The following is a 27,331-nucleotide window of genomic DNA, read 5'->3' on the forward strand; positions in this document are numbered from 1 at the left end:
CAATGCCCAGGCCAGTGGCCCGAGAGGCCATGGGGAGGGCTGGGCAGGTCACAGGGTCAGGACCATTAATTCAAATACTGGGACTCAGGGTCCTGTCCCCACCTGCCAAGGCCTTGCCCCCAGGGCCTTCGTGGACCAGTCTTCCCCACAGAGGGTCTCCTTTACCCAGGAGTCGACCCGAGGTCCTGAGCTTCCCAGGGGTCTCTCGTGATGTGGCCATGCAGCCGCGAACACTTAGTTCCCTGCCTCCAAGTCTCCGGCCGGGCTCTTCCTCGCACAAACCCGGGCAGGGAGTGGGGTCCCTGGCAGCCTGCCCCTGTGGCCAGAAGCCTGGCGACCCCAGGCTCAGGGCTGGGAAGGGGGCAGCATGGCAGAGGCCTCTGGCCACTCTGAGAAAGTACATCCAGGCACTGCCCGGCCACGGTGCCCCCCACCCCGTGAGTCACGCCTTCGGGGCAGGCCCAGCACCTCGGGCCTTAGGGACACAGGGGACACAGGGCTGTCCCAGGACTGCTCTCAGGGCCCCGGCGCCCCCTCCGGGCTGGGGACCGGGGCGGAGCGTGGACAGAGCGCGCCCAGGCCAGGGACGGGGCTCCCCGCGCGCCGCGCTCTCCCACGGGGCCTGGCGCTTTAAGAGCCGCCCGTTCTGCGCGGCCCCGCCCCGGACGAGTGACCGCCGGGCTGGATATTTAAATCGCGGCCCCAGAGGCGGGGCCGGCCCCGAACGCGCTCCCGCCCGGCGCCTTCCTCCGCGGAGCGGGTGCGGAACGCGGAGCTCCCGACGGCGCGGCCACCCGGCGCCCCCCGCGCCCCGCGCCCCGCACCGCGCTCCCCGCCTGGCCCCGCGGCCACCCCCGCGCGCAGCCTCGGCCCCGCCGCCCGCTCCCCGCCCCGTCCCGCGCTCACCGCGCGATGCGTCTCGGCGTCGCCTGGGCGCTGCTGGCGGCCGCGGCCCTGGGGCTCGGGGCGCGCGGGGTGCGCGGCGCGGTGGCGCTCGCCGACTTCTACCCGTTCGGCGCGGAGCGCGGCGACGCCGTCACCCCCAAGCAGGACGACGGCGGCTCGGGGCTGCGGCCGCTCTCGGGGCCCTTCCCGTTCTTCGGCGCCCGGCACTCCGGACTCTTCGTGAGTATCCCGGGCCCGGACTCCCGCCGCCGCCGCCAGCCACTTGGCACCGGGCGGCCGAGGTGGAATGAGGACAGCGCTCCCTCCTCCTGGGCGGCCCGCGGGAGAGGCGCGGGCGGGGCGGGGGCGAGCGGAGCGCGGCGCCCCGGGGCCGGCCAGAGCCGCCGAGTGCGTCTCCGGGCGCCTGACCCCAGGGCAGGGCAGGGGGCCCGGTACCGCCCTGGTTTTCACGTTTCACGGCTGCGTGGCCCCGGGCACGGGCCTCCCGGACCTCAGTTTCCCAAGTGGGGCGCCTGGCCTGCGAAGGTTGCGGCCCTTCCTCGGACCGTCTCAGCCCCGCCCCCAGTGGCCGCCAGTGCGGCCCGAGGCCAGCAGGCTGGACCCCTGGGTCCGGCGCTCGGGGCAGGGCTGGTTTGTCCGCAGACCCTCGCACGCAGGCTGGCATCAGGCATGTCCGTCCCTCCCCTCCTCTCCGCAGTCTGGGGACTGGCTGCTCAGGCTCCGTTCCTCCAAACGGGACTCCCAGGGGGACTCAGGATCGCAGGCTCAGCTCAGCTGAAGGACCAGGCCCGAGTGCCGCTTGTGTCTCCGCAGCTCCCAGAGTGTGACCCTGGGCCAGGCCTTTGTGGCCGCCCAGGGAGTGAAATGCTGCACCTGGTGACTGCATGGAGCACTCGCCGGCAGTGCAGTGGCACCTGGCGGTTCCCTGAAACACCCCAGATCGTATCTAGAAAACTGCTGGGCCAGCGTCAAGTAGAGTCTCCTCCAGCTCCATCACCGCTGCCACCTCCACCATCAGCCCTCCCTCACCCTCACCTACCCCCAGCCTCAGCCCACAGCCAGCCACATGGCCTCTGCCATCTGTGCTGTGGAGTACCACCACCTACACTGCCAGCTCCACCATCACCACCACCTCCTTCAGCCCACCACCAGCAACACGCCCACCACTGCTGCCATCCCCACGGTCCCCAGCTTCCCATCGTCACTGTCCACATCCTGAGCATGGCTGTCATCGCCCCTACCCACCTCCATCCTCCAGGCCTCCTCCACCCTCCAATGTGCCTCCCACCCCACAGCCACCAACACCACCTACCGCACCCATTCGGTTTCCCCACCTGCTCAGGAAGGCCTCCCCACTTTGGTGGCGGCTCTGGGCAACCTGATGCGGTGGGAGGAACAGCCATGCTGTCATTGCTACCCCCCAAAAGTCCCTCTGGCCCAGGACAGAGGAGCAGGACTGACTCTCAGAAGTACGAGGTGGGTGGGCAGAGTGGTGCTCGGGGTTGGCCAGAGCTGGAGGAGGCCTATACACTTTAGGAACGGGACACTCACGTTGGCACCATCCTAACAGATCTCAGAAGGCTCCCTAGGCATTTGGGCCAGGCTCAACTTTCCCACTGGGAGTCTCAGATGAAAATGTTATTAAAATGGCTAACCCACGGAACAGCCTCACCAAAAACATGCACCCTTGCCAGAACCACGGGGGGAAAGCGCTCTAACGTGGGAAGATCCGCTAGGAAAACAAGGGTTTTGTCAGAAATGAGCCTTCCGGCTGCTAACAAAACATGTATCTCCATCAGAGGTTTCTCCGGAAACAGATATTGTTTGAAAAACATTCGCCGACGCGGACACGGTGCCTGCAGTGCACTTTGCCTTTCTGTTTGCTTAGCAGGAAGGAAAACGGAAAGCTTGAGGTGCGGTGCCCAGGACACCTTGCCTGGAGCAACTGAGGGCTCTGTGGTCAGGCTGGAGAGAGGAAGGGGTGCTTGGCAGCAGGTTACAGCTGAAGCCAGATGGAAAGAAGGGAGGTATTTGTTCTGAAGGAGGTGGACCTCACTGGGGCCTCCCATGCCCACCCGGGCTGAGCAGACCCTCTTCTGAGGCCCCTGGCTCTGGCTCCTGCCCAGCTCCAGTCAGCAGGGGCATGGTGCCTGCAGGCCCTGGACCCAGACTCACATGTCAGGCCCAGCCAGGACCTTGCAGCCCCATCCCGCTGCAGGGACCTCTGCTCTCCCCCACCTCCAGCCCATTGCTTGACCAAGAGTAGGCTTGCTGTCTGAATGAACGAATGTGGCTCGCTCTGACACTGCCCACAAGTCACAGGAGAGATTAGAAGTGCTCTCCCAAGACCTGGTGCTCTCCAGGCTTCATCAGAAATAGCACGTGGGTTCTGGCCTCAGCAAGGCAGCTCTGCCACACGGGGAGTGGCCCCTTCCAGAAGGGACCCGTCATTTTGCTGCTTTTTAGTGTGGTAGTAGCTGTGTGTTTGTGGTAAGCTGTAAGGCTCTGAAAGTGTCAAAGTGCATTTTGTTGGTAAGGTTCTACACACAAAGGTAATGCTGCTGAGGAGTGTGGAGCACTGCACTAGCCTGCCGAGCAGGAATTGCCCGTGTCCGAGTAGGACGGAGCTTGCAGTGGTCTGTGGGGCCTGTGCAGGTGGAGTGGCTTCCTAGGGGCAGGTTCGGGGAATAAGAGGGAATTTCTGTTCCCTGCCCACTGCGCGGAAGCCCTGGCCCCTGGCATAGCCCCCACCTGTGGCATGGTCTTGAGGCCACAGGAAAAGCTTCATTTCTTTGGCATCAGAGCCCTGAGCAGACGTAGGGAGGATTTGAGGGTTGAGAGTGGGCGGTGCCCTGCAGAGCCCAAAGGCAAGAGAGAGGAATGCGGACAGTCAGCCTGACCCTGGCTGGTGCTGGCCAACACCCCACTCTGCGCCCTGAGGCTTGGTGCCAACACCCCCACTCTGCGCCCTGAGGCTTGGTGCCAACACCCCCACTCTGCGCCCTGAGGCTTGGTGCCAGCACCCCACTCTGCACCCTGAGGCTTGGCGCCAACACCCCACTCTGCACCCTGAGGCTTGGCGCCAACACCCCCACTCTGAGGCTTGGTGCCACACCCCGAATCTGCTCACTCTGGCTCTGCACGGACATTCCCATCTGGGCACAGCCCCAGCCCTGCCCCTCCCAGCACAGAGAGCCCAGGGCAGCTGCTCTGGTGTCAGCGTTCACACACAGCCTGTGACCTTTGCCAGCTCCCTTCCTCCAGGAGCCTTTGTCTCCCCATCTGTGTGGTGAAGCTTCTCCATCAGTTCATGCCTCTGTCACACCCCATCGCTGTCATGGTTGTGTGGTCACCAACTCTAAGGCATCTGGAAAATCCTGCCTCAGTGGGACCGAGGCCTGTGTATGGGTGGATCTGGACATGTGGGGAGAAATCACTGACCTCTCTGCTCTTTTCTGAACTCACGAAACTCCCCAGCAAATGCAGGAGCCCCTTGGCTGGGAGGAGGGTCCTGGGCTGCCCTTCAGCCACCCTGTCCACTGAGGTTCCAGGGCTGGCCCACCGCCTGCTGTGGGCTCAGCCAAGGTGGTCCTGCCCCTCCTCAGCACCGCCTTCTTGCTGCTGCCTGGGGGTGGAAGAAGCAGAAGGAAGGGGGTTCCGGGGAAGTGGAATGGGGCTGGAGTCAAGGAGGATACTGGACTGAGAGCCTGACGGCTGCGGGTCAAGGCCCCGAGGCCAGGACAGCTGTGATCTGCCTGGACCTCACAGCAGCCCCTGAGAGGATGGAACAGGACAATCGTGTCCTGTGCAGATGAGGAAACCAGGCTCAGAATGCAGATTCGGGGGCCTTCAGACTCCTAGGTCCAGCGGCCTTCTCACCATGCCACCCCAAACTCAGTGGGACCCAAACGGAAGTCCTGCTTCCTCCCTGCTCCCACCAGTCTCCTGAACCCAAGGGCCTTCCTCCCTCCTTTCCCTCACACTCCACTTAGCAGCAGCTCCGCCTACATCTCTACTGGGACCACTTCCCAGCTGTCACTTCCCGACGCATGCTCCGTCCCCGCCCACCTGGACACCTGCGGGACCCCCGTGCTGACCTCCAGCTCCTGGCCTTGCCCTCCAGCCTGCCCTCCTCTGTGCAGAGCGGCCAAGGGAGCCATACAAAATGCCAGTGGGATCCTGTCTCTCCTTGCCAGAATCCCCCCACACTTCCCCGCTCCCAGCACTCCCCCAGCCCTGCCCTCTGTGCTCACTGCAGCTCGTTAGTTCTGACCTCACCTGGGTTGCTCTTTTTGTTTTCATATTTGGAGCGTGCGCCCCATGAAGGCACGGACCACATCCATCCTCATGCCAGCATTCTGGTGGTGGGCTCAGAATAGGCCTCAGACAACAGCCTGGGACTGCAGTGGTGGTGGTGCCCCGGTGAAGGACTCTCTCTTCCACCCCTGCTGAGGCCAGAGGACGCGTGCAGTGAAATGGCTGAGCCCTGAGCCGTGAGTCCTCCTGTGCCACACCCACATGGTGGGCTCACGGTGGTGACCACCAGCACGTTCTGCACGCTGTATTCCCCAAAGTAGAAGCAGTCCCACCTTCCCTGACAGGGTGAGTCTTAGCCAGGGGGTCAGCTTTTCCACACAGATCTGCAGGACCTGCACACCAGCCTCAGCCCGTGGCCGGCTCCCCCTAGACTGGCCTGACCCACAGCATAGGCACAGCTATTGGAACGTGGTAGTATGATGGGGGTCCTGGCTGCATGCTGGGCCCCATAAGGAGAGTCTGTCTGCAGTGCCTACCTCTGCAGCTGACCTGCTTAGAGAAGAGGCTCACAGGGAAGACAAATCAGTTTGTGTGATACTGACATGAAGTATTATGCGTGACACTTCTGTGTGTGATGAAAGGTGGCCATGAGAAGCCAGAAGGCTGCACACAGGAGCAGCAATTTGTAAAGGTGACAAAAAAACCTTTGGTTATCATTTATGCTGCCCTCTGCCTTCAAAGGTATCTGGTTTCTTATGAGCCCTTTCTTGGCCAAGCGAGCTAGAGTAGGGCTGGGAGCCCCTGGGCTGACAGGGCCAGGCCGTCCTGTGTAAGGAAGGAAAGAGGCCGATGCAGGTGGGAGGTGAAGATCCTGGAGTGGGATGAGCCTGGGGTGAGGCTGGCCTCTGCGTGAGGCACAAGATGGTCCCCACGCCCCACCAGGGAAGCCACAAAGAAAGGAGATGTGTGTCTGCAGTGGGCACAACACTGATAAAACTGCAGTCTTTGGCTTCTTGCTCTGGCTTCCTGTGAAATCTTCAACAAAACTGTTACCATACCTTCATGACTGTGGCCTTGATTCTTTTTCTGGTAAATGCAAAAAAAAAAAAAAAGTCTAGTATTGATGTTTTTTCTAATCTAGCTCGATGTAGCGCTTCCATTTAATTAAAGTGTTTAGACCGTTTACGTTTAATGTAATCGTCAGTGTGGTTGAATTTCAACCTGGCGTCTTCGTATTTGTTACATCTGTTCTCTATCGTTTTTCTTTTGGATTCTAAAAAAATGATTTATTAATATTATCTCTACTATTGGCTTATTAGCTACAACTCTGATTTATTTTTCATGATTTTCTAGATTTAAATGCATTTTTAACTTACTTTACCTTCAAATAATATTATACTCTTTCTAGTATGATATAATAACCTTATAACAGTACATCATTTCCCCCTCTGGCCCTCATGCTATTATTGTCATAGATATTACTTTATACACATCATAAACCCAATAACGCACTGTTAATGTGTGGGGATTTTGTGTGTTTTTGAGACAGAGTCTCACTCTATCACCCAGGCTGGAGTGCAGTGGCACCATCTCCACTCACTGCAACCTCTGCCTCCCGGGTTCAAGCAATTCTCTGCCTCAGCCTCCAGAATAGCTGGGATTATAGGCACCCACAACCATGTCTAGCTAATTTTTGTATTTTTAGTAGATACAGGGTTTTACCATCTTGGCCAGGCTGGTCTTCAACTCCTGACCTCATGATCCACCTGCCTCAGCCTCCCAAAGTGCTGGGATTGCAGGTGTGAGCCACCATGCCCAGCCAGTATTTTTTCTTTAAAGAGTTATCATTTAAGGAGATTAAAAATTAGAAAGTCTTCATGCCAGTATATACAATGGAATGTGGAGGAAAAAAATGAGAAAGTCTTTTCTATTGACCCGCATGTTGACTATTTCCAGTCTTCTTCATTTCTTTGTGTAGGTTCACATTTTAAAAAAAATTTTTTATTATTTTTTAAATTTTAGTTTAGTTTTCGTTTTTGAGACGGAGTCTCACTTACTCTGTCACTCAGGCTGGAGTCCAGTGGCACGATCTCAGCTCACTGCAACCTCCACCTCCCAGGTTCAAGGGGATTCTCCTGCCTCAGCCTCCCGGGTACCTGGGACTACAGGTGCCACCACCACTCCCAGCTAATTTTGTATTTTTAGTAGAGATGAGGTTTCACCGTGTTGACCAGGCTGGTCTGAAATTCCTGCCCACCTCAGCCTCCCAAAGGCCTGAGCCACTGTGCCTGGCCCAGATTTCCATTTTTATATTGTTTTCCTTCTGCTTGAAGGACTTCCTTTAATATTTCTTTTGGGCAGACCTGCTGGCATAAATTATCCCTGGTTTTTTAAAATCTGAAAATGTTCATCTTCACTTTTTGAAAGGTATCTGCCGGGTGAGTGTGGAGTTCTAGATTGAGTTTGGAGTCTGTGTTTTAAAGTTTTGAAGGTGCTGCTGTCTTGTCTTCTGACTGGCGTGAGGAGTCTAGTATCATTGTGTAGGCATCTTTTTTTCTCCGATCGCTTCAAGATTTTCTTTTCATCACTGCTTTCCAGCAATTTAGTTATTAGGTATATTGTTGTAAAAATATTAGGTATATTGTTAAAAATATTTCTTCTGCTTGGTTTCATTAATAGTCATCATTTGTGACTGTATCATTTCCATGAAATTCGAAAAAAATCTCAGCCATCTTCACAGACTTTTTTCTGTCCTTTTTCTGCTCTCCTCTGAAGAGTCAAATTGTTTGAACATTAAACTTCTTAATCTCGTCCCCAAGCTCATTGGGGGTTTGCTGTTTTTAAGTCATTTATTCTCTGCCCTTCATTTTGAATATTTCCATTGTTACGATTTCAATATCACTGATTTTTTTTCCTACACAGTCTGACCTGTTCATCCCATTCAGTGCATGTTTGTTTAATCTATTTCGCTCTTTACTCACGTAAATTCCGTTTGGGTCTTTTCTGCGTTTTTCATTTCTCTTCTCATTATGTTGATGTTTTCTTTTCTATCCTGAGCATATTTTTAATCTTTATAATAATTGCTTTAAAATTGCCATCTACTAATTTCAGCATTGATTTTTAATACAATACTTTGACTACACGTCTGTGAGCAGAAGTGAAGAGACGGTAAACAATTCTGAAACTCCACGTGTAGCCCTGTTTTTCACGGCGGCCTGGCTTAGAAATGTCGAGGCTGTTGAGCAGTTGGGTAAATAGATTGAGAATAACGTGAGCTTCTCCTGAAGACGGGAGCTGCAGATACAGAAAGGAGGAAACACAATGAAACCTGTGGCTTCGTGTTAGACTCGACCTGAGCATAGCAGTGTAAGCTCGTAGTACGTGTTTCTGTGTGTTATGCTAGGTGGGTGTAGGCAGGTTTGTACTTCTCTGTGTCCCTGCATCCACATTTCCTAGCTCTGTCCGCCGAGAGAAATGGAAGCAATAATACCCCGATAGCAAACGGCACTTCCGTGCTCAGGTCTTGCTTGCTGGACACCAGTCTCCACTAGAAAGAACTGGGGAGTCTTGGAGATCCCCAGGTTGATGGTAAGAGAAGTACAATGAGCCGGGACACCTTGCTGTGCCGTAAAGCACGGAAGAGCTGGCAGAGGGATGGAGGTGGCCCAGGACACAGAGGCCTCCGGAAGGGCCCCCGCTGGGGGTCAGGGGGACACAGAGGCCTCCGGAAGGGGCTCCCACTGGGGGTCCGGGGGACACAGGCCTCCGGAAGGGGCTCCCGCTGGGGGTCAGGGGGACACAGAGGCCTCCGGAAGGGGCTCCCGCTGGGGGTCAGGGGGACACAGAGGCCTCCGGAAGGGGCTCCCACTGGGGGTCCGGGGGACACAGGCCTCCGGAAGGGGCTCCCGCTGGGGGTCAGGGGGACATAGAGGTCTCCGGAAGGGGCTCCCGCTGGGGGTCAGGGGGACATAGAGGCCTCCGGAAGGGGCTCCCGCTGAGGGTCAGGGGGACACAGGCCTCCGGAAGGGGCTCCCACTGGCAGGGTTGGGGACAATTTGAGCATTGAAACAAAGATAGTCACAGGTAATCTGTTAACTAAAGGAGAAGTCCATTTTTGAGTCCGCACTGATCTAGGTAAATAATGATGAAACAGACATGAGGGGAAAGTGGCATTGACGGCTGTGCCGCAGCGTTAGGGTCCCTGAGGTGGGTGGTCGTATGCGCTTACGTGAGAGGCTGTCCGTGCTCACGGGAATACGCGCTAAACCGTGTCGGGGGCAGGGGCCATCAGGTGTGCAGCGGAGTCTCACGTCCTCCTCAGTTGTCGGCGATAAGGGGAAGCTAGAACTTCTTGACAGAGGTGGGCAGCTGGCCATCCTCCCAGCCAGCGCTGCAGAGAAGCTCGTGCCTTCATTCGTTCGCTCCTTCAGGCCAAAACCTTGCTCTGATTGAAGGAGGCGGAGAGCAGCGATGTGTCTCTTCTTGGTGTTAACTTTGTTTTCGTCTGTTTTGTTCACCGTGCCGTCAAGCTCCCAGAAGCTGCTCAGGAAATCATTATTGTTCATCTTCTGTCGTTGGGATGATACATCTGTAATTCCATCATCCAAAAATAAGGGCTTTTAACATTGCGGTGAATTCTTCCTTAGCTGTTTTCAAGGGTTTTACAAAGCACCCTTGGGGTTACCGTCTCACACGGGTCTCCGTGTGGCGTGTTTCTCTCAGAGTTACACCGCAGGCATCCACCCACACCTTGACTTCTCCGTGGAAATGTGCCTTTTCACTACAGCACCAGACTGCATTCTCTGGCTGCGATGTGACTCCTTTCGCTAGTTACGGACCCCGGGGGGTTTCAGCATCTCCGAGTCAGTGTGTGTCCATCCTGCAGCCTCCTCGTCTTTCCTTGCAGTGAACTGCCCCAAGTGGGCTCACTGGATCCAAGGGAGTGAGCTTCTCAGGGTGCCTCCCTTCTGTCCGCCACTGCCCAGAGGGCATTCACAGTGACACCCTGCCCTGGGTGGAGGTGGCTGCTCCCCAGCTCTGACACGCCCAGAGCGTGTTGCCAGAGCAGTCTTCTGTGCTGCTCCGGGGCCGCCTGGGATGTGGTGGGAACTCAGAGCTCCCAGGGCAGATGCTGTGACGGGGCTCCTGGACGGGCTCAGAGCCCCACCTTTGAAGCACTACTCCTTCCTCCAAGAGCTGCTCATGGTGACCCGGGCACCCTTAAGCTAACCTACTCTGCCAGCTCCAGTCTCCTCCTGCCCCCATTTCCTGGGAAGGGGTGTCCGGGACAAGCTGCCCCCACAGGGTCCCAGCCGAGAGCATGCCTCCTGCCCCATGGGCTTCTGGGCCACAGGGTGTCCTGGTGTTCTGATTGGGGGTGCGATGTCCTGCCGAAGGGGGCTCCCTCTGGGCAGATCCAAGTGCAAGACAGGCTGGAAGCGTAGGACCTAGTCACACTGCTGCCTGCCTGCCACCAACCAGCGGGGAGCCCCAGCCCGACCTCACCCCATTCATCCTCTACAGGGCCAGCCTCCACAGCCGGGAGCCCCAATTTCCATTCACTGGTTCTTTGCAAAGCAGGACAAGTCATTTGTTCAGCCGGCAGGTGTCTGGTATTAGACACTGCTGTGGGCAGCCGAGGCCTTGCTCCCGAGGTGCCCGGGGCTCAGCGCGTGCAGAAGTCATTTCTGGGCTCTGCGGGCTGGTCTGGGGGCAGCAGCTGGGAGCAGGACTGTGACTGGCCCAGTCCCCTGACCCCAAAGCCTCCACACAGGAGGGCAGCCCAGGATCACACTGTCCTCTGGGCTTGTCCAGGGGCTCATTAAGGGTCAGCCTGGGCCTCCTGGGCCCTCGAACCTGTCCTTCAGCAGCGATGTCCTGCCGTCCGCTCTCAGTGGGGTGGAGGCAGCCTTGGAGCAGGGGCGGGGCGGGGCATGAGGGTGGGGCGTGGGGACAGGCCAGGCTAGCATCTCTGACGGTGGTGGCTGCAGGTGACCATGGCACCGTGGCAGCTGCAGAGATGCAGGGTGACTGTGAGGAGGCCCCTCCCTCTGAGGTGTGGACAGGCTGAGGGCCGCAAGATCTCAAGAGGCCAGGAGGCAGTGGCCCAGGCTGGTGACGGATGGAAAGAGTGGGTGGATACCCACATAGCATGGGGCCTCTGGGGGATTGGGCTGTGGCCCTTCTGGCCATAGGGACTGGCGGGGCACCTGGCCAAGGTGGGCAGCATTTGAGGCAAGGAGCAGGAGGCAGGAGCTGCTGCCAACACCCGGAAGCAGAGGGGCTGGGGAGAGGGAGAGGCTGTGAGGACAGCAAGAGGGACAGGGCCTGAGAAGGGGCACAGGCTGGGGGCGTGGCTCCATGGGGACAGAGAGAGAGGACATGGCCTCCATCAGCAACCTCCTGGGAACCCCTCCTTACCCTTCCCCTGTCCGGGCACTGAATGCAACTCATGCCCCCTCCTCCAGAAATTCACCCTGGCTGTCCCTGGTAGCTCTGTTCCCTCCCATTGAAACACTCCCTTGGGTATCTGCTTCTCTCAGGTACAGTTCCCTGGAGGTCCAGTCCACTATTGCCCTCGGGGCTCAGGGGCCAGCCTCCCTCCCTCCAGGGTTGGCGTGAGGCTGCTCAATGGGAAACAAGGCCTTCAGCCCCAGAGGCCCTGCCCATCTCCCCCCAACCCTGCCCAGGACGCCAGCCCCCACTCTGCCTATGGGAGGAATCCTAATTACCCAGAAAGCTGCCAGGAAATAAAAGACGTGCCTACATTCTTCAAAACAAGCTTCTAAAATGCCTCGGGGCTGTGCTGTTTCACTCTTGGCAGAGGAGTCAAAGCGGGAATCACAGCGCCACCCTTTGTGATCTGACATTTGCAGAGCCAGGGTGCTGCTTTCCAGCTCCAGGGCCCTCGGAAACATCTTGGGTCCCTGGCTCCCCTCCAGGCCCACCCTGCCCTGCTGAGAGCAGCCCCCAGGCTCAGGTCTGGAGAGCAGGCTGTCACACAGCAGCACTTGCAGCCCCAGGTCACCTCCTGGAGGCCCCCCAGACGCTAGCTCTTTCCTGCTTTCATCCAAGTCAGAAATGCCACCGGAACGTGTCTCTGCTTCCTCCGGAGCCAGCAGGAGTCCAGCCCAGTCCTGCAGGAAAGACATGGGTGCCCAAGGGCAGGAGGGCCCTGAGTGTCTGTGGCCAGCCCCGCCCCTGGTGGAAGAGGGCATGGAGCCTCCTCCAAGTCCCCAGGTCACTGTGGCTTTGGGTTTCATGTGGCCTGGGGGCTCCCCAGGGTAGCAGCTGACCAGCAGCCCAAGAACCTAAGCCTGCTCAGAGGGGTCAGAGCATCCTCTCCATGGCAAGGCCGCCATGAGGCTGGCTGGCCTTGACCACAGCCTGGGAGAGAAGGGTGAGGGCGAGCTGAGGGGCATTCACCAGGTTGGCTGCCACACTCCGCTCTGTCCAGCACAGAGCTTTTTCTAGGTGGCCTGTGTATGAGTCCCTCCCAGGACCTTTCTCACCCGCCTGAGACTGATGCCCAGGTGGCAGCCTTGTTTTTCTAAGTGGCAGGTGCTCAGCTGGGAGGAGAGTGATGCCAGCACTGACCCAGGGCCTGGGCTCTGGGCTGCAGGCAGAGCCGTGACCCCAAAGGAGACCAGAGAGTAGCCACGGGGAGGCCCGGGACGACAGGGTCTGCAGGGAAGGACTGGGGGTGCTGGGGATGCAGCCAGGCCCCACTGTAGCATCTCTGCCCTGCAGACCCAGAACAAGCACCATCCTCCTTCCCTGCCTGGGGCAGCAGGTCTCCTGGGTCTCCTGGCACATGGAGCGGCTATATTTCTGCAAGTGTCCCAGTGTGCTGGGCAGGCCTGCCAGGATGGCCTCCGGCCCCAGACCCCAGCAGACAAACACCCAGCAGGTGTCTGAGATGCCAGCGCTGGGCAGCCTGCTGGCGTTCCTGCCCCTGAAGTCGGGACGAGGGATGAAGCCCACACCGTCCTCTCTGAGTGTGCAGGTCAAGTCCACGCGGAGCCGTGAGTGGGACATGAGACAGCTAATCCTTTCTCCTCGTTTCCATGTCTTTTACAAGGTGCTATTGCAAGTAGGAAAAAAACAATAATAAAATGGTTACTTTTCGGGAAGCAGCGTTTTCCCAACCCTGAAGGGGAAGTGGGACCCCAGTGCTGGGAGAGGGGCGTCCGCGTGGCTCTCTCCCCACTTCTAGTCCCTGCGCCCTCTGGCCTCGGCCTTGCCCGCTGCACCCTTCCACTGGACTTGGAACATCCACATCTGGAGGAAGCAAGTCCCCGGCCCCCTGCCAGGGGAGGGTGCCTGCCAGCTGTTCTGTGCTGCGGTGCTGGCGCTGCCCGTCCTGGCCTGGCAGGGGAACAGGGCCGACTTGTTCTGCCCTTCCTGGCTCAGCCCCCATCGGGGAGGGCAGCAGCTGTCTGCGGTGGGGAGAGAGGAAGGCTGGAACGGGGCAGGCGGCGGGTGGGCCTGAGGCCTCTACACACCACACACCTGCATGCTGGGCTCTTGCTTCAGAGGCTGAAGGGAAACTGAGGGCAGCAGGTCAGGAGCCAAGCAGGGAGTAGGGCCAGCTTAGGAAGAGCGTGGGGGTGCGGTGATGGGAAGAGCAGGAGGCCCCCACAGCAGGTGGATGGCCACAGCAGTCTCCTGCCCCCAGATGGTTCTCCCACTTGTCACTTCTGACCCTTCGCTCTTTTCTCCAAAACACATGCCAGAAAGGGTACAAAACACATGTACAGAACATTAGTAAATGTAATGCCAACCCTGGTGGGCCCACCACCTGGCCAAGAGCAGACACTGCCACCCCCCCACCTGGTGCCGTCACCCCCAACCCCGCGCCATCACCCCCACCCCACGCCCTCACTCTGCACCCTGCGCCATCACCCCGAGGCAGCCCTTCTGGCCTGTGGAAGCACCACTCATGCCCGCCGTTTCCCTCCCTGCGGTTTTTAGGGTGGCTCTTCCGCATCTCTGGAGGTGACCCCTCTGTGTAGCTGCGTGAACAGATCACAGCTCATCTGTTTCACAGTGGGGGACATTGGGGGCTGCTGCCATTTTAATTGAATTTGTCCAGCCTCATTGAGGTATCTTTCACAGACAGAATCGTGTGGTTTCCATGTCTACACACCCTTCACCACAGTTACCGTGTGTGTGTGTGTGCATGTGTGTGCACGTGTGTGTGTGCGTGCGCGTGTGTGTGTGATGACACGGAAGATACCCACTTAGCCGATTTCAGGTAAACGAGGCAGTACTGTTAACTATAGTTCCTGTCCTGTGCACAGAGACCCCAGAACACCTCCAGTCAGCACCTCCCCATTTCCCACCCCATCCCAGGCCCTGGCAACCAGCCTCTCTTTGCTTCTGTGAGTTCAACTTAATTTTTATTTATTTTATTATAGAGACAGAGGTCTCACCCTGTCACCAGGCTGGAGTGCAGAGGCCTGATTCTAGCTCACTGTAACCTGGAACTCATGGGCTCCAGTGAGCCTCCGCCTTAGCCACACCCGCCCCCGCCCCACCTGCCTGTCCCTAGTAGCTGGGATTATAGGCATGCATCACCACGCCCAGCTTATTTTTCTTTTTTTGTAGAGACAGGGTCGTGCTATGTCGTTCATGTTAAAACGCGTGCGCTGAATGAAGAGACCCCCACCCCCAATGGGCTTTGTGTGAGCAATACGGCTGTTTATTCACCTGGGTGCAGGTAGCCTGAGGCCGAAAGGGCGTCAGCGGAGGGCAGTGGGATAGGAGTTGGTTTTATAGGTTGGGGCAGGTGGTCGTCTGTTTTACGGAGGCAAAGGCCGCTACAGGATGCATGGTCGCAGGGTAGAGTTCATCTGTTACAAACAGGCATGATCATAAGGGTGGGGGTATCAGCTGCAGTCAGAGGGGAGGGGTAAATTACATAGTTACAGGGTGGGGGTCTTGAGAAACCCAGTGTCCGGGGAGTCCCGCAAGGCTGAGCAGGAACGATGGTTGCGGGTTGCAGGGGGAGAGCAGTTAGTCGAGGCAGGAACAAGCTGTTTCACTTCTTTCTGTGCCTGGTTACTTGTGGTTACTTCAGACTTTCCGGCTTTTGGGGACCATCCAGAGGTGTATGTGTCGTCACCAAAACTGTAATGGCCAGGCTTGGACTCGGAGGCCTGACAGTACAGGCTGGTCTTGAACTCCTGGCCTCAAGAAATCCTCCTGTTACAGCCTCCCAGAGCACTGGGATTCCGGACGTAACCCACCACACCTGGCTGAGTTGAGTGTCTTTCTGTGCCTGGCTTATTTCGCTGAGCATAACGTCCTTCACTCGTCCATGTTGTTGCAGACGGCCGGACGCTCCCTTCCTCTGTGTGCCCGAATTACATTCCCTCTCTGTGCGCACGTCTGTGAGGTACACCACGTTTTGTGTATCCATCCGTCAGCAAACACTTAGATTGAGTGTGTCCTGCTGATGGGAGCGCAGCTGTTCTGAGACGCTGATTTCATTTCCTTGTGTGTATACTCAGAAGTGGGGTTGCCTGCATATGTTAGTTCTGTATTTTTAATTTTTTAGGTGGAACTGTTCCTAGCTTTAGAGTACTCTTTTTTTTTTTTTTTGAGATGGAGTCTCACTCTGTCACCCAGGATGGAGTACAGTGGCATGATCTCGGCTCGCTGCAATCTCTGCCTCCCGGGTTCAAGCCATTGTCGTGCCTCAGCCTCCCAAGTAGCTGGGACTACAAGTGCGCACCACTATACCGGGATAAGTTTTGTTATTTTTAATAGAGACGGGGTTTCACCATCTTGGCCAGGCTGGTCTTGCACTCCTGACCTCAGGTGATCTGCCCGCCTCAGCCTCTGCCCCAGGCCCAGACTACTCCTAACAATGCTGTGTGTGTAAACTCTTGAAGGCGTGTCCCAGTGCTCACAAGGCCACATTTGTGTCGTGTCCACACCCAGGAGTGGGATTCTGAGCCACGGGCTGTGTGCCGTGTGGCTGCTTCCCAGCACCACACCCCGCCCGGCGCTTCTGCGAATGAGGCAGCTACGTGGTGGGAGGCCACTGTGGTCTCATTTCCTGTGAATGAGGCTGAGCCAGTCTCGGTCCCTTGCCGTTGGATTTCTGTTTAGTGGAGTGACTGCTGAAGTCTTTCCCCTCTTTTCTGTGGCGTTATCTTCGTTCTCGCTGATCTGGGGGGATTCTTTGTAACACCAGATCATAAGTGTTGCAAATATCTCTTCTCATTCCGTGCTGTTTCATCCTCTCTGTGGCGTCCTTGGGTGGACGGAAGGAGTTCGTTTTACTGTAGTCAATTCTCGTACTGCTGTCCATGTCGTGTAGCTGTATCATTTCGTCCTTCACGTTCAGGTCTCCAGCACACCTGGAGGTGATCTTCGTATGTAGCCCGAGGTCAGAGTCATGCGGGTTCCCTTTTGAAGGAAAGGAAAGCAGGGCCGGCCCCCCGTTGAAAAGCCGCCTCTCCGCAGGCCCACAGCGCTGTTCTGCTGTGCCTGGCTCTCTCCCCTGCCTCTCTGTCCCTGAGCAGGACTGCTGGGTACGGTGGCCTGAGAAGCAATGTTGGCACCTCCCACAGCAGGGCCTTCCACCCTATTTTTCACAAGACGGTCTCGGTTATTTTGGACTTCGCATTTTCATGTAAAACGTGGAATTGGCTTATCACGTTACACACGTGTATCGCCACACCCGCTGGGATATTTGCTGGGATTGAGTTGAGTACACAGACCAATGTGAGGAGCACCAGTACCTTTGCAATACTGAGTTGTGTGATCTGGGATGTGGTGTATTTCTGTGTTTACTGAGGTGGACTCTAACGTCGCCAGCAGGGTTTCCGAATTAGGGGCTACATTTTTTCACGCTGTCATTTTCTGGTTGTTGCTGGTACATAGAATGGCAACTGGTTTTTTACATTTTCTAACTTTATATCCAACTGCCTAACAAAACCCGCACGAGTCTTGATAAGTCACCTCCGTGCAGCGTCCGTGAGGTTTCCACGTCCACGTGCGGTTTCCACGTCCACATGCGGTCATGGCAGCCCTGGCTCCTCCCCAGTCACTTTACCTGTTGACCCACTGTGGTGTCTTCCTGCGCTGCTGAGGCTTCCCGTGAATCGCCCCGTGGCAGGGGTGCTGGCGGAGCCCTCGAGTTTCCTGGCCTCAGAAAGCCGGCATCCTGGGCTCAGCACCAAACATGGCGTGAGTCCGAAGCCTGTCGGACTGCAGGCTGCCTTCTGCTCCTCAGGTGCACCAGCGTGTCCCAGGGTTTGTGATCACAAATGGATGTCGGTTCTTGTTCCAAGGCTTCTCTGTACGAATTAAGATGGTAATATGATTTTCTCCTTTAATCTGTTACATTGGTCATTTAAATTGATAAAGCTAATGGCAAATTAGATTAATTGATTTTCTTTTTCTTTTTTTTTTTTTTTTTGAGGCAGAGTTTCGCTTGTTACACAGGCTGGAGTGCAATGGCGAGATCTCGGCTCACCGCAACCTCTGCCTCCTGGGTTCAGGCAATTCTCCTGCCTCAGCCTCCCGAGTAGCTGGGATTACAGGCACGCACCACTATGCCAGCTAATTTTTTGTATTTTTAGTAGAGACGGGGTTTCACCATGTTGACCAGGGTGGTCTCGATCTCTTGACCTTGTGATCCAAGATACTGTTTTTTGTCTGTCTGTTTTTTGAGATGGCGTTTCACTCTTGTCACCCAGGCTGGAGTGCAATGGTGCAATCTTGTGTCACTGCAACCTCAGCCTCCTGGGTTCAAGTGATTCTCCTGCCTCAGCCTCCCAAGTAGCTGGGATTATAGGTGCCTGCCACTATGCCCAGCTAATTTTTGTATTTTTAGTAGAGACGGGGTTTCACCATGTTGACCAGGATGGTCTCCATCTCTTGACCTCGTGATCCACCCGCCTCGGCCTCCCAAAGTGCTGGGATTACAGGCGTGAGCCACCACGCCTGGCCTGGTTTTCTAATATAAAGCATAGCTGTGTTCCTGACAGAAACCCAACCTCGTCATGGCGGAGAGTTCAGTTTGCTCATCATTCATGTAAGATTTCAGCAGGGGGCCGTTGGTGTAGCTCCCATGTGTGTGCTGTCTGTGCTAAATTATAGTATCCAGGTCACAGCAGCCTCATCAAATGCACTCTTCTATCTAGAGAGTCTGTGTGTCTCTGGAATTATTTCCTGAACGTTTGGTGGAACTCACTGGTGATGCCATGCGGACCTAGAGTTTCTTGCTGGGAAATTTGTGAATATTAATTCAATTTAATGATTATATAAAAAGTTGCATTTTCTATTTCTACTTATATTTGGAAAGTTGCATTGTAAGTTTTTTGTTTTATATAAAATGTCAAGATTGTACCCTCCTTATAAGCTAAGGAGCGACCCTGTTACTGGTTGACGGGCGCTGGCAGAAAGCGCGAGACTCCCACGTAGAGCCTCATGTCACAGCACAGCAGCAAGAGCGAAGGTTTGTGTTGGTTCCTGCCGCTCTCCAAGTCCTCCTGGCGTGGCATGGAGGGACCGGGGAGATGCCGTGCCCTGTGGGTTTGCGTCACAGCCAAGAAACCCGGAGCTTGGGGGATGCAGCTGTTTCAGAGCGAGCCTGCTCTTCGCCCCCACGGAGGAAGTGCTTTATCCCTCGAGGTGGATTTGCAAACACAGCCCTAGGAAATGAGCCAGGCAAAGAGCAGACAGGGCCTTGCATTCTCCTGTAGCTGGCAAAAAAGGTGCAGAGGCACTTGGGGGCACGGCAGAGCGCCTCTCCTACCAAGCCACCTCCGCAGCCTCACACATGCTTGGCCGTACTCAAATGTCCACGCTGTGTGCCACGCTGGCAGCCAGAACCAAATCCTTCCGCTCTCCTCCATGGCAAGTGGTAAAGGCTGCTGTCCACAGGACCCCCACAGCAGGACCCCCGGGGCCCCCGGCCCAGCCAGCTGCGAAGAGTCCCACAGAGCCCCGTAGGCCTAATTCGAGAGCCAGGATGCTGTCTGAGGCCTGGCTGTGACCCTCATGACCCACGCAAGGAGTCTGACTGCGCTGTTGATCCTTGACACCACTGCCAGTCATTACAGAGGCAATTTCAAGCCCTGGAGGCTGACCCAGGGTTGAAAACACCAGAAGCCTGTGGGTGGGAGGGATCCCGGGATGTCCATCAGTACCTGATGAGTGACCCATGGCTGAGGGACCGAGGCAAAGGGAGTCTCACTGTCAGATACAAATCACCCAGAAAGTCGAAGGCTGTCAGTGGTGTGGCCAGGGGTGGGACAGGCATTCCCCACAGTGAGACAGGCAGGCCAGCTTCTGTCAGGAGACACTGGATGAGTATGTGGAAGTTGCTTTCACCAGCTCATGCACACCAAGTCACATGCAGCCTGGGGCCCCTGTCCCCATCCACGATAATGGCTGCCTGGCCACTTCCAGCCCAAGAGGGATCCAGGAGGCAGCGTGGTCTGACCAGAGAGCACCCCTTAGTGTGGGCACCTACGAGAGCAGCCCTGGCTGTGGAATCAGTGGCCAGGATTTGTTCGCATACCAGCGGGCCCCCAGTGTGAGGGTGTTGGTGTCCCAGGCACCAGACCGCAGACCGGGGCAGCGGCTTTTTCTGTAGAGGTCCAGGGAGTGACTGTTTTCAGCTTTCCAGGCCGTAGGGTCTCTGCTCTTGTGAGAAAGCAGCCATAGACAGGATGTGAACGAGTGTGCTCAGCCGTGCTCCCACAAACCCTGTTTCCGGAAGCAGGCTGGGGTCCCCCGAGGACGGATGCCACATCTGCCCCAAGGCCTGTTTGTATGACCTGTGCGCTAAGAATGTTCTGAATACTTTAAAGGGCTGCAGAAACAAAAAGAACAAAAAGAATGTGCAGTACAGACCACGTGTGGTCCACAGGGCCAGAAATATTTTGATCTGGCCCTTCCCAGAAAGCCTGCTGGCTCCTGGACATATCAGACCATTTGCAACAACCAGAATTCAATAAAACTCCAGTGTTTCTGGTCCCTAAGAGTCCTAAGGCCAAGGTGGCAGCTTCCAGCCCAGCCCCGATGCTCACTGTCTTGTGCTGTCCCCCAGAGTTGGCGCTGGCGCTGGACAGCCGCTGCCCAGGGCACGCCACTGGGTTCCTTCTTAGCGGGACCATCCTTGAATCAGGCCCAGGCATCGAGGGCCCTGTGACTCGAGCACCCCCAGAGCCAGTGGCTCACTTCAGGCACTGGACTGGAAGCTGAGCTTCCGTAAAGGGGTCGCTGCCATTTTTTCTTGTAAATCCAAGATGGCTCTTGGCTTTGGTACTTTTGAACATACCATCTCCTTTAGGGGGGCCTGTTGAGCATTTCCCTTATGTGATCAAGTTAAAAAGCCCGCCAAAATGGGGGGTCAGGTCGCTGAATCACAAAGCCCTCAGGGGTCACGCTCTGCTCCTACAAGTGTTCGCTGCAGGTCAGTAGCCACTCCTCCTTAGAGAGGGTGAAGCGGGGTCCTGCCCTGGGCAGGGGCTGCTCGGGGCTGGGAAGCGGCCTGTCCACTCCAGCGGGCTTCCCTTCTCTTGGGCTCCACACTGTTTCTGCAGAAGGGACAGAGAGGAAGGGAGTGGCCGGCCATCTACGGGTCCCCTCTTATCTCTGCATGCCACAGTCCCTGAAAGTCCCCTGACACCACAGGACTGGGACACGCGGGTGGGAAACACCACGTCAGCAGCAGTTCCACCTTCAGATGTGAAAGCAGCACACACCCAAATCCCACCCTGGAGCTCACTTAACCCCACTGCAGACCCCTCGCCTCAGTTCCGGTGCCTCCGTCCCTTTGGGAACACCTCCGAGGGGGTTCGCATGCACAGGAGTTGGGGGCCCAGCACAGCTGTCTGGGTCCACGAGAGTGGAGTGTCACAGAAGTGCGGGGTCGCTTGCCCCTCCAGCCCTTAGCTCCTTGTCAGCGCCCACCCCTGCACTTCCCACATCCAGAGAGGGTCTGGGCTCAGAGGCCCCTCCCTTCTGCCGCCCCTCCCTCCCTTCTTATTCACGCACCGTGCAGTTCACTGTTTGAAAGTATACAGATCGGTGGCTTTTCACATAGTTACAGAACTGTATACCCATCACCCCATTCCGGCTCATTTTTCCTTACCCTGAGTAGAAACCACGTGCCCTTTAGCCCTAAGCCCAGCCCCCCATTTACCGCAGCTCCCGACAGCCACAGTCTGTGCTCTGTCTCCCCTGGATTCGTCTTGCGGACATTTCATGCTTTCGGGATTGGCCTCTTTCCTTTCACATGTTTTCAGAGTGTATTAATGTTGTAGCGTGGTGGATCGGCACTTCACTTCCTTGTACTGCCAAATAGTATATTATTGGTTTCTATTCATTCATTAGTGGACGGTCATCAGGACTGGTCAACTTTTTTGGCCATTGTGAATGAAGCTCCTGTGAATATTTACGTAAACGTTTTTGTGTGCACGTTTCCGTGTTCCTGAGTCTGTGTGATAGTGTAAGTGGAATTGCTGCTGTGTATATCAATTCTTTAATTATTTGAGGAAATGCCAGGCTGTTTCCAAAGTGTACCATTTAGTATTCCACTAGCAGGGTGGGAGGCTCCGGTTTCTCATCAGCGCTGGTGATTGTCTGTCTCCATCACAGCTGTCTGCCCGGTGAAAAGTGGTACCGTGTGTTTTCTGCATCTCGCTCACGGTTAATTCTGTCCGGCATCTTCCTGTATGTTATTGGCTCCTTCTAAGTCTGCTCCACAATAATGCTATTCAGGTTGTTATTACTGCTTTGTATCTTCTAGATGCACATCCCTTCTCCGATTACGGCTTGCAGGCATTTCTCCCATCCTGTGGGTTGCCTTTTCGTTTTCTGAAGGTGTCCTTTGAAGCACAGATGTTTTCAATTCTGATAATATTTGGTGCATCTATTTTTTATTTTGTTGCCTGTGCTTTTGGTGTCATATCCAAGAAACCGTGGGATAATCCAAGGTCACAAGGACTTACACCTATGTTTTATTCTAAGAGTTTTATCATTTTAGCTCTTACATTCGGTCTTTGATCCATCCTGAGTTAATTTTTGTGTATGTTGTGAGGTAGGGATCTAGCTTTATACTTTCCATAGATATCCGGTTTTACCATCACCATTTGTTGAAGATTCTATTCTTTCCCCCACTGCATATCCATGGCACCTTTGTGACGACAATAGGGAAATCGGGTGGCCTTGTTTGCAGCCTACCTCTCACTGCTCAGCTTCATCAACAGGTAGAGTATGAAGCAGCTCACTCTCCCCGCCCCCAGCCGCCGCCAACACTGAGCACTTGCGGAGGGCATTCTCCTCTGGGTCCTGGGAGACTTCTCCTTTCTCCTGCCATGAGCCAGGGTGGCCTTTGCCCCTCCTCTACCAGAAGTCATTCCTCTGTTATGCTAACACTCCCTCCATTGTTTCTTCTGAAGCTGCTGTTGGTAAGTTGCATTTCTCAAAAAAATTTTCCATTTTACCTAAAATACTTGAAAATATTATACAGATGATTATAAAATCTTCTGATTTGATAGCGTCGGGGCCGAGATGGTCGCATCTTTTTCAGTCCTGAGCGATCTGTGCCTTCCCTTTCTAACTCCATCACTTTCAGCACCAGTTATCCATTTTATTCGTTTAAACAAGTGTTGGCTTTGCTGATGATTCTCTTTATCCAGCATTTGTTTTCTATTTCATGAACTTCTGCTCTTAATTTTTATTTTTTCTTCTTTTACATATGAGTTCACTATATATGATTTTATTTACCAAACTGTGTTTAGCATATTTATTGACTATATATGTGTTTATTAAATTTTATCTATTTACTATAGATGGATGCTAAAATATGCATGCACTACTGTGAATTCCCACTGAAGTTCTGCATTCTCCACATCCTCACAAGTTTTTGCTAAATAGCCTTTTTTGTTGTATTTCTTTATAGAGTTATTTATATTTCTCTTTTATTTTTTACCTCCATTTCCTGGTGATAAGAATTTGTATTTCTTAACGTCTACTTTTTAAGTTATTATTTCTAGTATAATTACACTGTGGCTAAAGAACAAGCTCCGTAGGTTTTACAAGCATTTGAAATTTGTTGGCAACGGCTTTATGGCCCCATATGTGGTAAAAAAAAAAAGTTCTGTTGTGATGTGTGTTAGGTCATTTGTTATTTGCATCGTTCACATTTTCCATATTCTGACGTATGGTCTTTGTCCGTGTCTGGTCCTTTGCTAGAGAAGATACGTTGAATATCCCACCATGATTGTGAGTTGAACTCTTTCCTTTTGTCAGTTTTCCATCTGTGTGTGCTGAGGCCTTGCTCTTAGGTGCACACAAATGCAGAGTCTTAATCTTTATCACGACGAAGTGATCCTCTTTGCCTCTAGCAATGCTTTTTAATCTGATGATAATATAACTGTACCAGCTCTTGCTTTTGATTAGCATTTGGAGAGTTTAAACGGCACCATTTAATTTATTGTCTTTTTTTTTTTTTTTTTTGGCAGTCTCTCTGTGTCACCCAGGCTGGAGTCAGTGGTGCGATCTCCGCTCACTGCAACCTCTGCCTCTTAGGTTCAAGCAACCCTCCTGCCTCAGCCTCTCAAGTAGCTGGGACTACAGGTCCCCACCACCATGCCGGGCTAATTTTTTTTTGTATTTTTAGTAGAGAAAGGGTTTCACTACGTTGGCCAGGCTGGTTTTGAACTCCTGACCTCGTGATCTGCCCACCTCAGCCTCCCAAAGTGCTCAGATTATAGGCATGAGCCACCGTGCTCAGCCACTCTACCACCTTTTTTGTACAAAATTTCCCACCTGTTTTACATTTCTTTCTCTCTCCCTTCTTGCCCTGTGTTATGTATCATGCCTTATTTTATTTATTTTTGTTTTTAATTTTTTAATGAGACGGAGTCTCGCTCTGTTGCCCAGGCTGAATGCACTGGTTCAATTCGACTTACTGCAAACTCCATCTCCCAGGTTCAAGCGATTCTCCTGCCTCAGCCTCCTGAGTAGCTGGGATTACAGGTGCCCACCACCATGCCAGGCTAATTTTTTTTGTATTTTTAGTAGAGTCAGGGTTTCACTGTGTTGGCCAGGCTGGTCTCTGACTCCTGATCTCAGGTGATCTGCCTGCCTCGGCCTCTCACTGTTGAGATTTCAGGAATGAGCCACCATGCCCGGCCAATTATGCCACATGACCCCTCTGTCAGTACAGAATATGGACACTGTTTCTATTCTTTTGGTGAATACTCAAGACTGGGGGTCCCCAACCCCTGGGGCTGCAGACCACTACTAGTCTGTGTGTGGCCTCACAGCAGGCAGCAAGCAGCAGGAGAGTGCGCGTTACCGCCTGAGCTCTGCCTCCTGTCAGATCAGCAGCGGCATTTGAGTCTCATAGGAGCACAAACCCTCTTGTGAACTGTACATTCGAGGGTCTCATGTGTGCTCCTCATGAGACTCTAACTAGTGCCTGATGATGAGATGGAGCAATTTCATCCCAGACCATCCCCCTACCCCCAACCCGGTCCATGGAAAAATTGTCTTCTGTGAAACTGGTCCCTGTTACCAAAAAGGTTGGGGACCACTGCCCCAGACAACACAATATATACTTTTAATTTATGACTTTTCATTAACAAGTTCATTTATACTTTCATCCTCCTTCTGGGAAATGCAGTGACCTTGGAACACTTTAACATGATTTATCCCGTCTCGGTGTATATCACTGTCATGAATTGTAATTCTGTAGATTTTTTTAAACGTTGTTTCTTCATGTTTCATTTTCGCTTCCTTCCTTCTTCCATCTCTGAGCTCCCGTTTCTCTCTGACTTAAGCTGATCCATTACGATCTCAGTGAGTGTGAGTCTGCTCTTCATTATTTACCCGAATCGCCTTTATTTCACCTTTCATCATACAGGGCATTTTATCTGAATATAAGACTTTAAGGCCGGGCGTGGTGGCCCAAGCCTATAATCCCAGCACTTTGGGAGGCCGAGGCGGGTGGATCACGAGGTCAAGAGATCAAGACCATCCTGGTCAACATGGTGAAACCCCGTCTCTACTAAAAATACAAAAATTGGCTGGGCATGGTGGCACATGCCTGTAGTCCCAGCTACTCAGGAGGCTGAGGCAGGAGAATTGCCTGAACCCAGGAGGCGGAGGTTGCGGTGAGCCGAGATCGCGCCATTGCACTCCAGCCTGGGTAACAAGAGCGAAACTCCGTCTCAAAAAAAAAAAGAAGAAAGAAAAAAAGACTTTAAGTTGGCAGTTGTGTTATTTTTTGTTTCGGGTTTTGTTTTTTGTTTATGTTGTTTTCTTTTCTTGGCAGTTTTCTTTTAGCACATTGAATTATGGTTCCACCGTTTTCTAGCTTTCACTGTTGTTTATGAGAAGTCAGCTGTCAGTCTACTTGCACTGTCCCTAATGGCAATCTGTTTTTTTTTTCTTTTTGAGATTGTCTCCTTGTGAATAATTTGTACAGCAGCAATAGAAAAAGAAAAAATAGTTAAGACTGTCCCCTTGTCATTGACCTTCCACATTTCCAACATTTGTTTGATGTGACTTGGTTTTTATTTTTCTAGCTAGTGAATCACTGGGATTGCTGAGCATATGGCTTGATGACTTTTATGAGTTCTGGAAAATTCTCCCCATGCCTCTGTGTCTCCTTTCCTCCCGGCGCTCCACAGTGTGATGTGTTTGGTCATCTTCCTGTTCTCCATCATGTCTCATCCTTCTGCATTCTCCATCTGTTTGTCTCTGTTGAAAACTCTGGGTAGTTTCTTCTGACCCTCCAGTTCCAGCTCATAGTTCTTCCTTCAGTGCATCAAGTCTGCTCTTCAATCTGTCCAGTCAGTTCTTAACTTCTGTTAGTTACTTATATGCTATTCACTTGGTTCTTTAAATGTCTTTTGATTAAATAATGTACATTCCTGGTTAATTTTTTCATCCTAGTCTTTTTCCCTCAATTTTTTCATTGTGATAAAATACACATAACTTAATATCATAGCCATTTTAAAATGCACAGTTCAGTGATTAAAGTACATTCACATTCATGTATAATCATCATCAACATCCACCCACAGAACTCTTTTCATGTTTCAGAGTTGAAACTCTAATCCCATTCAATAGTCCCCATTCCCCTCTAACCATCTTTCTACTTTCTGTCTCTATGAATTCGACTCCTCTGGGTACCTCATGTGGGCGAAATCAGATAGTGTCTGTCTTTTTGATGAGCTTATTTTACTTAGCATGATGTCTGTAAGGTTCAGCCATATTGTAGCCCGTGTCAGGATTTCCTTACCTTTCTTTTTTTCTTAAAGACAGGGTCTCACTCTGTCACCCAGGCTGGAGTGCAGTGGCATAATCTCAGCTCACTGCAACCTCCACCTCCCAGATTCTAATAATTCTTGTGCTTCAGCCTCCTAAGTAGCTGGGATTACAAGCATGTGCCACCATGCCCTGCTAATTTTTGTATTTTTAGTAGAGACAGGTTTTTGCCATGTTGGCTAGGCTGGTCTTGAACTCCTGACCTAAGGTGATCCACCTGCTTCAGCCTCCTGAAGCACTGGGATTACATGTGTGAGCCACTGTGCCTGGTCAGAATTTCCTTGCTTTTTCAGGCTAAATAATATTCCATTGTATGGACGTGCTACATTTTGTTTACCCCTTCCACCTCAGTGGACACTCAGGTTCCTGCCAGCTGTTAGCTATTGTGAATAATAATGCTATGAACATGTGTGTACAAGTACAAATGTCTTCAAGGCCCTGCTTTTGATTATTTTGGTTATAGACCCAGAAGTGGAATTGCTGGGTCATATGGTAATTCCATTTTAATTCTGAGGAATCACGCTGTTTTCACAGCAGTTGTACCATTTTTCATTCTCACCAATGGTGCACGAGGATTCCAGTATCTCGACATCTTTACCAACACTTGTTCATTTCTTGGGTTAGTTTTATTAGTGGCAGTGATGTTGAACGTCTTTCCATGTGCTGAGTGGTCATTTCTGTACCTTCATGGGAGAAATGTCTATTTCAGACCTTTCTCGTTTTTGAAATAAGTTTTTTGTTGTTGTTGTTGAGTTTTAGCAGTTCTCTGTATATTCAGGATATTAATCCTTTATCAGATATGCAATTTGCAAATATTTTCTCTTATTCTGTTTTCAGGTTGCCTTTTTACTCTGTTAAT

At 53.4% G+C, this 27,331-nt stretch overlaps 1 protein-coding gene across 19 annotated transcripts in view; it reads left to right on the plus strand.

Annotated features, from left to right (window-relative positions):
* Positions 1–716: 716 nt before the first annotated feature.
* The window catches only part of SNED1 (sushi, nidogen and EGF like domains 1), a 107,149-nt gene continuing 80,534 nt past the window's right edge, over positions 717–27,331 (plus strand). For all 19 annotated transcript variants that reach the window (XM_035306310.3, XM_035306308.3, XM_035306315.3 and 16 more), the window contains exon 1: positions 717–1,125. In XM_035306310.3, the coding sequence (XP_035162201.1) occupies positions 913–1,125 (213 nt within the window). In that variant the 5' untranslated portion in view covers positions 717–912. The remainder of the gene's footprint in view (positions 1,126–27,331) is intronic.

Source organism: Callithrix jacchus, chromosome 6 (assembly GCF_049354715.1).
Source record: "Callithrix jacchus isolate 240 chromosome 6, calJac240_pri, whole genome shotgun sequence".
Classification (NCBI taxonomy): domain Eukaryota; kingdom Metazoa; phylum Chordata; class Mammalia; order Primates; family Cebidae; genus Callithrix; species Callithrix jacchus.